This window comes from Pelmatolapia mariae, linkage group LG10_11 (genome assembly GCF_036321145.2).
Source record: "Pelmatolapia mariae isolate MD_Pm_ZW linkage group LG10_11, Pm_UMD_F_2, whole genome shotgun sequence".
NCBI lineage: Eukaryota > Metazoa > Chordata > Actinopteri > Cichliformes > Cichlidae > Pelmatolapia > Pelmatolapia mariae.
In genome coordinates, this window is record NC_086236.1 from 55,621,316 (window position 1) to 55,635,650 (window position 14,335).

The 14,335-nt window shown below is 44.0% G+C and overlaps 1 protein-coding gene across 2 annotated transcripts; it reads left to right on the forward strand.

The window, feature by feature from the left end:
- Positions 1 to 408: 408 nt before the first annotated feature.
- LOC134636883 (ataxin-1-like) lies at positions 409 to 11,247 on the forward strand. 2 transcript variants are annotated; one of them, XM_063487128.1, is made up of 3 exons: positions 409 to 746; positions 4,291 to 6,358; positions 7,963 to 11,247. In XM_063487128.1, exons 2-3 carry the CDS (start codon positions 4,553 to 4,555, stop codon positions 8,656 to 8,658), a joined length of 2,502 nt encoding a protein of 833 aa, XP_063343198.1. In that variant the 5' UTR covers positions 409 to 746; positions 4,291 to 4,552; the 3' UTR covers positions 8,659 to 11,247. The 2 variants fall into 2 exon arrangements, with proteins under 2 accessions (XP_063343198.1, XP_063343199.1); XM_063487129.1 differs by having other exon boundaries at positions 409 to 737.
- Positions 11,248 to 14,335: the final 3,088 nt, after the last annotated feature.

A 14,335-nucleotide genomic window follows, 5' to 3' on the forward strand; every position in this document is an offset into this window, starting at 1 on the left:
GTACTGAGCACCACAATCCTCTGCTGGCTTCTGTGTGTCTGCATGTATGTTTGCAACATTAATATCCCACGGTTGTTCTCATCCATGCAGTATCTGCCTGTGCAAACCCTTTCTGAATCTCCAGCTCTCCCTCCCTCGCCCTCCGTCTGTTGCGCCCTCCCCCTCCCTGCTCTCGCTCTCTCTGTGTGAGCGTAGTCTGGGCGCTGAGCCAAGTAGAGTGTGTTTTTTTGAATGAATACCTGATGCGGCTGATGAGGCTGGCTGGGGGAGGAGCTGTGTCAGTGGAGTACTGCGAGAGAAAGAAAGAGGAGGGAGGGAGGGAGAGGGAGAGAGGCAGAAACACACACTGAGTGAGAGAGAGAGAAAGCGAGAGAGAGAGAAGCAACCAAGCAGAGAGGGAGCTGGCGGTCTGGTGGCCTTGCATAACACACGTTAGAGCAGCCTTGCACGTAGGTCTTGGTGTGAGCTCTAGAAGTGGGGAACTTCCTTTACCGTCAGCTCGTTGCAGGGGCAGCATACCCTCCAAAAACCGGAATTCAGAGGCAGAGACAGAGAGAGAGGGAACGAGAAGGAGGCAGAACAGGAGCAGCTTTACAGCACAGGCTCCAGGAGAGGAGAGCAGCACAAAGGAGAGAACGGGAAGAGGAGTCCTACTAGGAAACACGTCTCTAACACAGACGCACACGCGCTGACAGGCAGGAAGAATCCTCGGACATGCTCTGCAAGCAGTGGCTGTGGTGAGACTGGTGAGCTATTCTTAGTACTTTAAACAGAGGAGAGGAGGAGGAGGGAGGAGGAGGAGGGGGGGTCTCTCTTTTCTTCTTGATTTGTGGCATAGTAGTATTTTCTGCCCTGCTACTACACTCATGCGCTCTCACTGTCATCCTTAAGCCCCCAGAGGCTACAGCTACAGCCACAGCATCAGTCCCACTGATCTGACCACAGTCACAACCAGCCGCTGGGACTGAACAGCAGTGACCACGCTCGTTTGCAGGGGTTCTTGCTGAGAAGGGGACGCATGTATGCATGCACCCGTCTGCTGTGTGTCAAGCCGTGATGCAGAACTCTGGAGTCATTGTGAAGACAAACAGCCTGAACCCCAGTGCCTGTTCTTACTGTCTGCTTTAGTCTGCCACACAGTCAAGTCCGCCTCTTAAAGGCACAGGCGCCACTGTTGTACAGAGAAGGGGACAGTAAAATGGCTCTTTTGAATATTAGAAAAAAGCAGTACGCTGTATTGATTCTTTTCCCTGTGCTTGAAGCAGCAGTAGGTGAAGTGAGGTCCTATTTGCATGCAGCAAATCATAAAACCGAGGCACACATTGTCTTCCACAATACCTCCCCCTTCTGTTTCATGCCAGAGCTCAGATTGATAATGATGTTTTTGTTTTCTATATATAGCCATTTGCTGTGCAGGGTATTCACTAACTGTCTGTGTCTGCTCTAGCAGGTGAGCCATGATATATAGTCTTGACAACAGGTTCATCACCCCGGGGTCATTGCACTAGCTTTCTGTGTAAATATTTGCCTAGATCTAAAAGATATTGTCATCAAATAATGTCAGTGCCTCTCTGCATAATCTGACTCCAGAGTAATGCTGCTGCTATGAAGCTGTGATCAATGCAAGGAGTAAATAGTAGGTCTGGGAGAAGACTCGGAGCTCTGGCGGAGGAAGTTAAGAGGCGGGGGGACTGGAAGAGCTGGCAACTGCTGCATAAGAGAGGAGATGTAAGTCTGCTCGGGGGGGCCTCTCACCTGGAGACAGCACAGAGAAGAGGCTGAATGAAATCACCTCATCCGGACACACACCGCTGCACAAACCTATTTCTGTGGTTTATGTAGCTTTTTGTGTGTGTGTGTGGGAGTATGAAAAAAAGGGAAAGGGTGGCTCCATCACTCAGTCTGAGCTGAAAAGCATCAGTGTGATGAGTGGAACAGAGACAGTTCTGTCCACCCTCTCTCTCTCCCTCTCTGTTGTCATCCCTCCATGCATGTCTTAAAGGTGTCAGTCCCGGTCCGGGAGACTGACTCGGGGATCCCGTGCTGCGTGGCTCGGTGTGACACTCACATCTTGAAAGCTCGCCTTTGTTCTCCATAGTATCGCATAGGCCTTATGTTTGTTGGTGTCAGTGTTCTAATAATAGGCTGATGGTGGAAAATCTAGAGAGGTTTTGGCTGCTGAGCCGTATGCGCGTGTGTGTATGTGTAACTGTGTGTAGCGAGTACTGTGTCCAGGAAAGGAGAGACAGCTTCCTGTTTTAGTCTGTTGACACTGATGGTGTGTTTTTGTGGCGTTTGAGAATCAAAGCATGCTGGCTTTGTCTTCCAGTGCTGCTGTGATGATAGGAGGTCCTTGTGCTTCAGATGTGATGTCATTACGGTGTTGACACGGTGTTGCTGAGGTGGGGTTGTTGCCACCGAGCGATGCCGCACAGTGTCTCTCAGACTATAGCGGCGGCTGCGTCGCCGATTGGGGATCTCTCAGCGAGGCGGGGGCAATGGCGCTCTGATGCTGCAGGCGCTGCTCAATGTGGGTCAGGAGAAGCAGCGTTCTCTGTCTCCTTCTCATTCCCTATTATTCCTCCTTCTTCCCAATTCCTAATCTTCTTTTGTCTCTCCCCTCGCTCCCTCGCCTCCTTCCACATCCTGTCGTTTTGCATTGCATTTCTCCTTCTCCTCCCCCTCATTCTCCTTCTTTCTTTTTCTGCTTCTGTTTTTATCTCTGCTGTTTTTCCCCCCCTTTGTTACATCTGGTGGCTCTACTTGTCTGCAAGGCTAGATAAATTGCACAGGGGCTGTTGCTGCTTTTCGAGACAGTGACCTTGCCAAAGCTGGTGTCAGGGGTAGATGTGTTTGAGTAAAAAAGGACCAAGATCGTCTTCTGTGGGGTTTTATTCCTTTTTTTTCCTCCTTCTGTTTTTATGTAACATGTCTGTGGTTGCCTGCTGTAGTAAACCTCGGCCGTAAGATGAAAATACACTTTAGCATTTTCCAATAGTGGAGCTTCTATGAAAGGAATGGAGGAAGAGAAAATGAATGGATGGATGTATGTGTGTGTCATATAGTCCATTTCAGTCATGCCTCTGGCTAATGAACAACTCAGAGTCTTGTGCATTGACCCAGAGATAAGCCTGAAGGAAAAAAAAAACAGTCTCTCAGTAAAAGAAATAAAAGAAACACAAAATATGAGCCAAAATACTGCATGTTATTGTTGTTTGAATTTATGGAATTTGCATTTCCCTCTATATGCATGTTTTACATATATCATATCTGCGAGTACAGATGCCTGAATCTAAACTGAACCTTCCACTAGCTACTAACTAACCGACCCCCTATACATCAAACTTTCCTCCCTATTCCTGTGAATAAACACATTGTTTCACTTCTCATTTAACTCAGCTTTCACTCTGCCTCTTGCTAAACCGGACTGTTACCAAACTCATTCATTGTTTGTTTTCCGTCCTGTATTACATTGAACTTTGATACACTTTATAAATAGGGTATAGATGAAAAAAAAAAAAATCAAGGCTCTTGCAGAATGTAATACAATCAGATTTCAAATTGTTGAAATCTTGTGTGCATATTGTTTTTGCTTCATTTTCTAAAGTACCCATGATGCCAAGGTCTTAGACTCTTAAAGTAAAGACAAAAACATATGGTCCTCTGGGGCTGTTTCTCTGTGTGCTGCTATCCCTTCACTCTGCCTTGCTTTCTTACACTAGACCCTGGAACAAGATAACAGCCAATAGCAGTGCACATGAGACTGCACACAGACACGAAAACACGGCAGTTCTGAAAACTCCTGCCTGGTGAAAACATGAGAAACCTTTTCCACATTATGCAAATGATGACACACAGCATTGCACTGTATTTTCCTCTGTACTGCTCGTGGAAAGGCAGGCTGAGGGTTGAACTATGACTGACGAGTCTTTGTAGATCCTTGCAGATAGTATTTGGAGTCTACTCACAGAGCGACGTGTAGCCTACACAGACTGCACTACGTGTTGTGTTCAAGCACATAGACTGACACGAATCACCTGCAATGCTTACACCAGCTACCACCTAGTGGCAAAACATGGAGCAGCAGCTTCGCAAACATGGAAGCAAGGGGGTAGTGGTTTTGTTTTTTTTTGTTTCCACCTCTGCAGAGCATTTTGAAAATATGGTTAATAATCGCTGCCTGAGCAGACTGGGATATTTCTGCAGTGCCATTAGACTAATGAGATTTAATTCTAATTTCAGTTTATTTGTTTAGCACAAATGCTGACGTTAGCTTCTCTCTGCCTTCAGATTCCCATCGACATTGTGGAAGAGGCGGATCGATCAGAGATGATTCCTCATGAAGTCTTTGGGGCTCATTTTGTGAGCAGGAGTGACTCCGTCTTCTCCGGTGTGAGACCCTGAACAGTGAAAACAAACAACAGAGGCAGAGTCACCAAGCCCAGAGAGGCTGGCCCTGCATATAACCACTGAGGGGAGGTGAGACAGAGAGAAAGTAGCCTCAGAGGGACCTAGAAGCAGTGCCAGGGAATATTAAAACCGCAGCGGCACAATGAAATCTAACCAAGAGCGAAGCAATGGATGCCTTCCTCCTAAAAAGCGTGAGATCCTGGCTATGGAGCAGAGGCCAGTGGTAGTAGCAACAGCAACACCACCTGCTGCAGTTGCATCTGATAGTCCCCACACAGAAAACCTAGCATGGCTGGCCAGTGTAGCCAGTGAACGCTGCAAATCCAGGGAAGTAGAAAGCCCTAGATGTCCCGTCTCCTCTGCTTCCTCCTCTTCTCCCTCCACTTCTATTCCTTCTTCAGCCACACCTATATCTGCCCTACCCTTGGCCTCTCTGCCTGCAGTTTACCCCGCAGCCCTACCCCAGCAAGCTGGAACAATCCAGTTTGCTCAACTGGGACCTAATGTTCAGTTCATCAGCTCTGGGCCCTATGCAGGATACATATCCTCTCATATCATTTCAACAAATGCTAATTCTGTGCAAAACAGCTCGACCATAGTAGGACAGCGTCCCCAGCTGGATGGTTACACCACTGCCCTTATCTCGCCCAACACCAAAGGGGAGCAGCAGTTTCAAATAGGTCTCTCCCCCACCGAACTGGCCCCCGTGTCACTCCCAAGCTCTCCTCAAGTCACCAGCCAGTACATCCACCTGGACAGCAGAGCACCTCTGACTGTCAGCGGAAATGCCGTCGCCTCACCTACGGCCCAACTTCAGCTCCACCCTCACACAGCCGTCCTCCCCCAGACGCTTACCCTTGCTCCTTCCCAGCTTGTGGTCCAGTATGCAGATGGTTCAGCTGGAAAGAAACCAGAAGGGCACGCTAAGGCTGTGCTGAACGGGGAAGTGGAGGTAGCCAAACAGGCAAAAGCCACTAGTCAGCCAGCAAACCATCAGCAGGTGCAGAGTTATGAGGCCAGACATATCCTCCTACCTGCTGACTATGGCCAAAACCCTGCAGGACTCCAGACCTCTTTGGTGCTTGTGGCCCAGCCCAACCATGGAGTTGAACACGAACCTGGCTCAAATAAGATCTCTTTAGTCCAGACTGAGAAAGGAGGGATTTGCTTGGGAAAGCCAGTGTCCAGACCTTCGTCTTTTGCCTCCTTTTCTTCGTCAGAAGTGGTGAAGTCTGTTGCTCCACATACTGTCATCCAGACCACTCTACCCCCTGACGAGATGCCAGCCAGTCTCTACTCTTCTACACAGGCACCGATCATTGGCTATATAACAAGTGCAAACCAGCATACTGTCAGCTACCACGCAGCACTGCCTCCGCACCTGGTCATCCCGAGTGGCCAATCCCTCCTCATTCCAGTCAGCAGTTCCAATAACTGCACAGAAATGGAGGTTAGTCGTACTGTAAGTGCCCTCACCGCCACCACTACCCCTCAGATATCCACCGCCATGCCTCATGCCTATCTGGCCACAGCCCTGTCCAAGTGTGAGGCACTAGGGCCAGATGGAAATCAACCACCCACCGCAGTTGCACAGGCTCCAGCATTGTCAGTACTGCCTTCAAACCCGATTCCTGCAGTGGTGGCTACTCCCTCCCCGACTCCCACTCCGGTTCCCGCTTCTGTCCCTGCTGCCATCCAGGCCTCCCCCTCGGTTTCCGCTTCCTCCTCTCCTGTGGCGCTTCCTCCTTTCTTCATGCGGGGCTCCATCATCCAGCTGGCCGATGGAGAGCTGAAGCGTGTGGAGGACCTCAAGACAGAGGACTTCATCCAAAGCGCTGAGATTAGCAGCGAGCTCAAGATTGACTCCAGCACCGTGGAGCGTATTGACAGTGGTCAAAGTCCTAATGCTGTGGTTATACAGTTTTCTGTAGGAGAGCTCAAAGCCCAGGTAAATAATGTCACATTCATTTTATTGTTTATTTTTTAGGAGTCTTTTCAATCTCTAGTCTTTGGCACCCCCTGGTGAAAATCTCAAAAGATACATTGGCAGCAAAAATCTGTATTGCATCCAAACGATGAAATCATGAAATCGTTGACAGCATTTCTGTAACAATCCACTTTTGCTTAAAGCAGCAAAGTACTTTAAGCTGAGGTGTTTCAAAATTCATCCATAATTTAGAAATGAGGAAATTAAAAACACTCTTCCTGCTGCACATCTTTATTTTCCAATCCTCTAGCTCGCTGTTTTAGAACAGATGCTAAAAATAGATTTTACACAACACAGCACTATGTTTGAAAGGCTAAAAGTCATTACTTTTATAGATGGGTGAATCTGGGCATGTTACAGTTGTTTTAAAAGCCATATGGACTTCAGCCTGACTGATTCTAGAGTATTAAGGTCAACGAATGTCACCAGAGCTAAAAAAAATAAATAAATAAAATCTGACAGAGAAATCCATACTCAAATGGAATATGTATATATAAAATATTTTTAAAAAAATACATTATATTAAAAAAAGTCACTGCTGCTCAGATTTTGAGACTTTAAAAAAAACCCCACTTTTTATTTCAGTCAATTCAGTTCAGTTTTATTTATAATGTGCCAAATCACAACAATAGTCACCTCAAAGGTGCTTTAGATCTGTGAGCAAGCACTTGGGTACAGTGGGAAAGAAAAACTCCCTTTTAATAGGAAGAACCATCCAGCAGAACCAGACTCATGGAGTCTGCCATCTGCCTCGACTGGTTGCGGGATGAGGAGAAAGAAAAAAAAATAAAGCAGACAAGCGAATCATACAGTAGATGTGGCATCACTGTACTCTTTTTAGTTGTTTATTAAGTATGGATTTATGTTAAATATATTATACAGTGAACAGCTGATGTTTATGCATCGTTAACACACACTAAACACAACTTTGTCATGTTTCATTACCGATGTAAATCTACCAATGCTGTTGGCTTAGGCAATCAAGCATTTGTTTTTCAGTTGTTTTTTAATTGTTTTTTTAATTGTAAGGTAAGCATTTCAAATCCAGGTCCCTATGACTCAATTTTTTTGCAATTTCTTTTGCCTTTGTCTCTTTCTTAAGTAAATTATTTGCTGCTCTTGGGGCTCACTTCAATCCAGCTGGCCCAGTAAGCAGTGACAGTTTGACAGTGAGCTACCATCCACCGTACAGGGACCCTGACACTGAAGCAAAAATAGAATCCACCCACTTTAAACTATTTTTTTGGTGCTTTTTCTACTTTTCTTTTTGGTACTACAAAAAAATACACCAACAGAATAATATCCTGTTTTATTAATATGCTGTATGTATTTGGCTTACGATGGTTTTTGTTTTCCTGTTGGTGGACTAGCGACCTGTCCGAGGTGTGCCCCACCTCTCACCCCAGGACAGAAAAAATAGACTCCAGTCCCCTTGAAACTTTAAGTTGGATAAGCAGTTAAGAATATAGATGGATCATTGAGGTGGATGAATAGATGGTTAAATGTTTTCTGTGTGTCTTTTGCAGAAATCTGACTGACTCTGTTGTGCTTGTTCTCCTGTCCAGGTGTGTGTGGAGGTGCTGGTGGAGTATCCTTTCTTTGTCTTTGGCCAGGGCTGGTCGTCGTGCTGCCCTGACCGGACCACACAGTTGTTTGAGCTGTCCTGTGCTAAGCTCTGTGTGGGGGATGTGTGTGTGTCGCTGACCCTCCGTGGCATAAGGAATGGTTCTCTAACAGACAGCTCAGCTTTGGGGAACAAGCTAAAGCCCGGCCACCTCTCTGACTCCTGTCACAACATGGATCCCAATCTAAGGAACAGTATGAGTGCAAACTCTGTAGGCAGTAACAACGGTCTTCTCATGAAGGCTTCCAATGGAGACAGACTGGAGAGGCAGCAGGCCACTGGTCCGGGACCAGGAGTAGACCTACCAGCAGGATTGGGAATACTTCCAGGACAGGCAGAAGGGATCTACAGAGCTGGACCTGTGCTGGCAGTCTCTGGGACTGGAGACGTAAGACAGGAATCAGTGAAAACAGACATGTCTACTCTGTCTAAACAACAATGCAGTGAGGCAGAGAGACCTGCAGTCCGCAAGAGACGCTGGTCAGCACCGGAGCGAGACCAGACTGAGAGAGCTGAGGACGAGCCTCCCGTGACTCTGCCCAAACCCTCCTTCCTCCCTCACGAGGTCAAAATCAGCATAGAGGGCCATTCACGTACAGGGAGTGAAAGATGCTTGAACAAAAGAGTAGACTGTTGAGAGAATTTTAAACACCTGCGAGATGCGTTGTTTAGTCCCCACCCCCAACCTCCTTCTTGTTTCTCTCTATCCAGACTACTGTAATATAAGACTGAGTTTACGCAGTATTTACATGTTTTCTTTTCTTTCATACAAGTCTGATACATATAATTAAGGACAGCGGAGTACCTTCATAAGTGGTATCACACACAAGATCAGTGCAATCAATGCTGAAAGCAAAAATGAATGCAGAGTGAATGTTGAGTACGAATGGCTGGCACACATCTGAGAGTCATTTGGTTTGCGTGTCACATATCATAAGCTGGCTCTCCGTTGGAGATGGACTTTAAACATGGTGGATGCAGGTCAGTTAACCATTTAACAAGAGCAAGCACAGACCCTGACGTCAGTGTTTAGAAAGTCGGTAAATATATTTCGGTTTGGTTGTGATTCACTGTTAATTTGGTTTGTTGTGGTGCAAGGGAGTCGAAGAGAGACCTTCTGATGTTTTGATGAGAACGCTCAGTCATAACAACGATAAACTCTGAGTTTTAGATTATTTTTCTTTTTATGCCGTTACAAATCCATATGCTACTGCAGGTGGCCTTGTCTGTGTATGTGTGTGTGTGTCACTGAGTGTTTGTGCCTGAGCGTTGGTCTCTGTGTGTGTGTTTTTTCCATGTCTGTTAAACAGACCACAGGATTAAAGCGTGCATGTTGCTGGAAGCTATGAGCTCAGTTGTTAACCTGTAAATCAAGACTGATAAGGCCTGAATGTAAACCACTCAGTCTGTCCTCAGTACTGACTCGCGTTTGCCACGCCACTCACAAGATAAGGTGACGGCAGCTGCACACAGATGCATTCCTCTGGTAAAGTTCCTTTGTTGACTTTGCCTCAATACCTTGACCTTGAGTTTTAGTCTCATACTCCCTTTCAGCGACTGCGTGCTTCACTAAATTACATCTGTCGTTAGCTGTGGCTGCTGTGTACAGTGTTTCAGATCCATACAAACAGAGATAATTCAAGGTATTTCTATCTAATAAAGTTTCCGCTAATTCCTGTGTGGATTGAGCCCTAATACTGCAATGCAAAACATAGCTGGCTAACTGCATTAACTAATGAGGCACCCGGAAGACACAGAGCAACGTTCATTTGGAGTGTTTTTCAGACAGCCAGGAAGACCTTAAGTCCACTTTATCATACTTTTTAGCTTTTTTTGTAACCACATCCTGAAGAGTATATCTGGCGCTTGCTAATCTCTGCATCACTCTGCTAGTTGCTGACACGCTTGTCTGCTGTTTGGTGCTGGACGAGTACAAGCTAACTGAAATCAGCTGCCAGTAAGAGTGTAGAGAGTATGTTGCAGGCCACAACTGCACAATATTAAACTGAACGATGCTGAACAGCTCTGTGGCTCTCTTATTATTGCAGTGAGCTTGCTTTCATTACAGAATCTATGGCCTTAGATCTATAGTATGTATGTAGTTCACAGCAGCACATGGTTCTTTGGGTTTTTCTGTTAAAAACCTTAAAGGCAGTGTGCCTTTCTTAAGCCCATATATGTATTTCAGAGCACTGCTGTTCTGATTAAAACAGCAAACTTTACTTTCTGACAGTAGATTAGTGGACATGTTATTTCTTTCCTAAAGAAATATCCTACAATTCATACTCAGGAACAATATATGTCTGTGTGCGTGTGAGCAGCCAGTGTATACTATGTGTGTGAGTGTGTGTACGTGTAGGCCTGAAACAGTGTTGTGTATGTCCACAGTCATGTGTACATGTGTGTTTTGACAGCAGCACTTTGATGAAGCGTCCGAATGGAGTGTGGTGGCGGTGTCCCTCCTACTCAGCTACTATTAGATATTATGAGAATAACTGACTGTTTTTCATCGCATCACGTCCTAAAGGTTTATCACTGAGAGAGAGAGAGAAAAAGCATTATATAGCGGAGCAGGGAATGTAAACACACATTGGGCAAACTTTATTTTTGATGATTTATAGAGCTACTATTCAGAGAAAGAAAGAGAGAAATGCAGAGTTAACTAGCCAGCTAGTGTTGATCATGTACAGTGCATTGTAATCTAGAAAGTGTACAGTGTGTATTTAACCCTTATGTAGCCTATGTACTGTATGTGCCACGGCACCTCCTTCTTCAATCATTCCATTAATGCACCAAAACCAAGTGGTCCTATCGTTTTTGTCACTTCTGGTATTGATCAAATGTCAATGAATGTGCTATACCTCTTCATAATTAGGGCCTCCTCAGACGTAGTTTGATTTGCACACTGCAACGTTACAGTATGTGTGAATATGGACTGCAGTTTCTCATAATAGCCATTGAACTCCTAAAAGGTGTTTATTGTAAACCCAAGTAACCAGACTGTTCTGTTTGTGTTTGACTGCTCAGGCTAAACACTGCCCAGTGACTGTTCTCCAAAGCTACGTGGTCTTATATCCTACTCACTGTTACAAAGCAGAGCTCCTGTTTGATCCATTTCTTTTTCCTAGCCTGGCCCATGTTTGTATTTTCCTAAAGCAAATTATTTTTCAACTGTAATGACTCCATGACACAGGAAAAAATATTTGAAATGTCAAGTTAATGTTTAAAGGGAAAAAGTTTTTTTTTTTTTTTTTTTTTTTTTACTTTTTCTTATTGTCAACAAATCTCTTCGCTGCCCCCTGTCTGTGGCATCAAACTATACTCATTCCTACTGAGTAGTTGGTGTTAAAGCTAAATCATAGTTTATATTTCATTGGACATAAATTAGGAACTGAACCATATGGACAAAAGTACCAGACCACTGCACATTGGACCTACAGGAGCTGCTCGGCCATGGAAACCCATGCTATGAAGCTCCCAGCCCACAGTATTTGTGCTGATGTTAATGCCAGAGGAGGTTTGGAGCTCTGCAGTTACTGAGTCAGCAGAGCGTTTGTGACTTTTACACACTATACGCCTCAGCACTTCCCGCTTTGTAATATAACCACTTATAGCTGATCGTGTAGTATCTGGGAGGGAAGACATTTCACTCTCTCAACGTCAGTGAGCTCTCTAGAATGACCAGTTCCTTTACAAGTGTTTGTCAAGGCACACATGACTAAGTGCAAAATGTTATACGCCTGTGACAATGGGACTGAAAGCACCTGAAACATTAAGAGGTGTGCCCCAATACTTTTGTCCATATGGTGTATTTCCAGCTGTAGATTTAGGTGCTATCTTCGGTGAGTATCTGTGGACCTAACTAAAACCACAGTACTCAAGGTCATTATAATGACAGCATTTTCAACCACTTTTGAATGTTAGTCATGATTTCCTTTGATTATGGATCTTCATGTTTTTTTCATGTGTTTTTGTTGACAATAAGAGAAACATGTTACCAGTCTTAACTTCAAAAGCCCTGCAGAGTCACGCAGTTATTGTTGGTAGTCAGTCCTCTACTCAGCTGTGCGTGCTGTGAATTAAATGGTGTGTATTAATAAAGGTAAATAAAGGTGGACATCATCACACTAACGGGGGCAGAGTTTGTACTTGAAAGGTTGGTCTGCACTTGTAACCACACGTGTAAGCGCTTTACTGCAAGTTTAAGACCTTTGGTTTCCCCCCACAGCAGCCATTATGACACAAAATGATACGTAAATGCAGAAATCACATGAATTATAACGCTGCACCTAAACAGAACAGATGGTTCATTAATGTCAATAATAACTCCTGTGTTTTCCAGCTAATTCATGCCAGAATGGCTGCTGTGAAGTAGGTCTATATCACACTGTTGGAAAGGTTTAGTAATAATATAGATCCAACCCCTTTTGCTCTAATTTATATTCTAAAGATGGGCCCCTTAGAATATGTAATTTTCACAGCTGTTCTGTACAATGTTGAATATGGCATATAGGTGCTGCATTGTGGTGATCTATGGAATTGCACTTTGACATATGGGTGTGTGTGTGCGTGTGTGTGTGTGCGTGGGGAGGGGTGAAAGCGTAACTGATAAACACAAGTAATGTACAGCATGTCTGGGAGGAATTGTACGCTACCTGTACAACATCTCAGCGATTTGTAAATAGCCAAAGTCTTCCATTCTAACGTTGGTATGACCTTGTTGCCAGTGGAGAGGAAAAACACTGATCCCCATGTACAGACCTTTAAAGTGACATTTTATTTCTATAAATACTTCATCATTTATTTGACAAGGATACAAGATACCGCTTCACCTAAGATATTTTCTTTTTGCACCAGCTCAAAAACCCAGGAAATAACGGGAGTCAAAGACTAAAAAAAAATAAAAAAATATTTTGTAATTTGGGTCTGTTTGGATAAACCTTAGCTAAGATAGAGTATGTCCTATATGCGTACATTATGTAGTAAGTATCAATAATGTTCCTTTATTTTGATGGTGTTGATATTTGCTAGTCAGAAAACTGTTAAATCTTTACTCCAAATGTTTGATTTTACATTTGATCAAATATATTCAAAGAAATAAAGAGATGATAAAGAATAAATGCAGCACGTGTCTTTTCATGTTTCCTTTCCACAAGATGTCCTTGCTTACCGTATTGTAAGGGTGAAGGTGGGGAGCGGGTGTTTTTGTGTTTGTGAGTGACAGAGGTAGAAGGAAAGGGTCCGTCAGCTGTGTTTTCATGTTCAAATGAGGCTTACCATCTGTGAGAATATGATAAATGTTTCCACTCGAGAGATATCCGATAATGCCTTCGCTTCCACTCTCCTGCTTTGATATTTCTGACAACGATCTTTCGTATTCTGAATAGCAGTCACAGCGCTGAAGAGAAGCTCTTTGAAGATTGTGATTGCCGAAATCTTTGCTAAATAATAAAATCCCCTTTCGTTTCTTTCTCATAAAACACTAAATAGTGTGGGTTTAGTGTGGCTGCCCATTAAGTCTCAGTTCATATTGAGAACATGCACACATTCATATTAAATGAGCAGATTTACCTCTTGCAGGATATTTTATCAGGAACATCTTAGTGTCCTGAAAACCGAGAACTTGTAGTATATTAAATTTGAAGTTGCTGCTCCTTAATGGAGAAACTCCAAGGACATGCCAGAGCTGAAAACACTACTCTCAACAGATGTTTTCCTCTTCAAGGTAAGAAACTTCAATGAAGAAATCAGCTTTGGAGAAATAAACTGTACACAGAGTGTCTGCACGTCAAACTAATTTTACATTCTTAGCCACACCCACTTAAATCTTTATCTTTCTACGTGATAAAGAAATGCTGCTGTAGTAAATGAAAGAAGTCTCTCAGTACGGCTTTTTGGCCTTAAACTGTAAGAAATAAACATAAAAATGACAGAAATTTATTTTTTAAAGCCACTGTAAAAACACACATTTCTATATTACATAAAGGAACAAAACAGGAACTTTCTATAATTTAATTGTTTATTTATTACTTATTTACTTGGTGTAGTATGAGAGGCCATAGGTGAGGTCTTCAGAAGGGACGATGCAAAATCTATGAAAAAACATTTAAATATCCAAAATTTATGCCTTCCTCCACTTTTACCAAAGTCGCCCTGCAGGCCTCTGGACCTTATGTTGGACACCTCTGACACAGAGTGTTGTAAACAGTGTTGGGAAGGTTACTTTTAAAATGTATTCCATTACAGAATACTGAATACATGCCCCAAAATGTATTCTGTAACGTATTCCGTTACGTTACTCAATGAGAGTAACG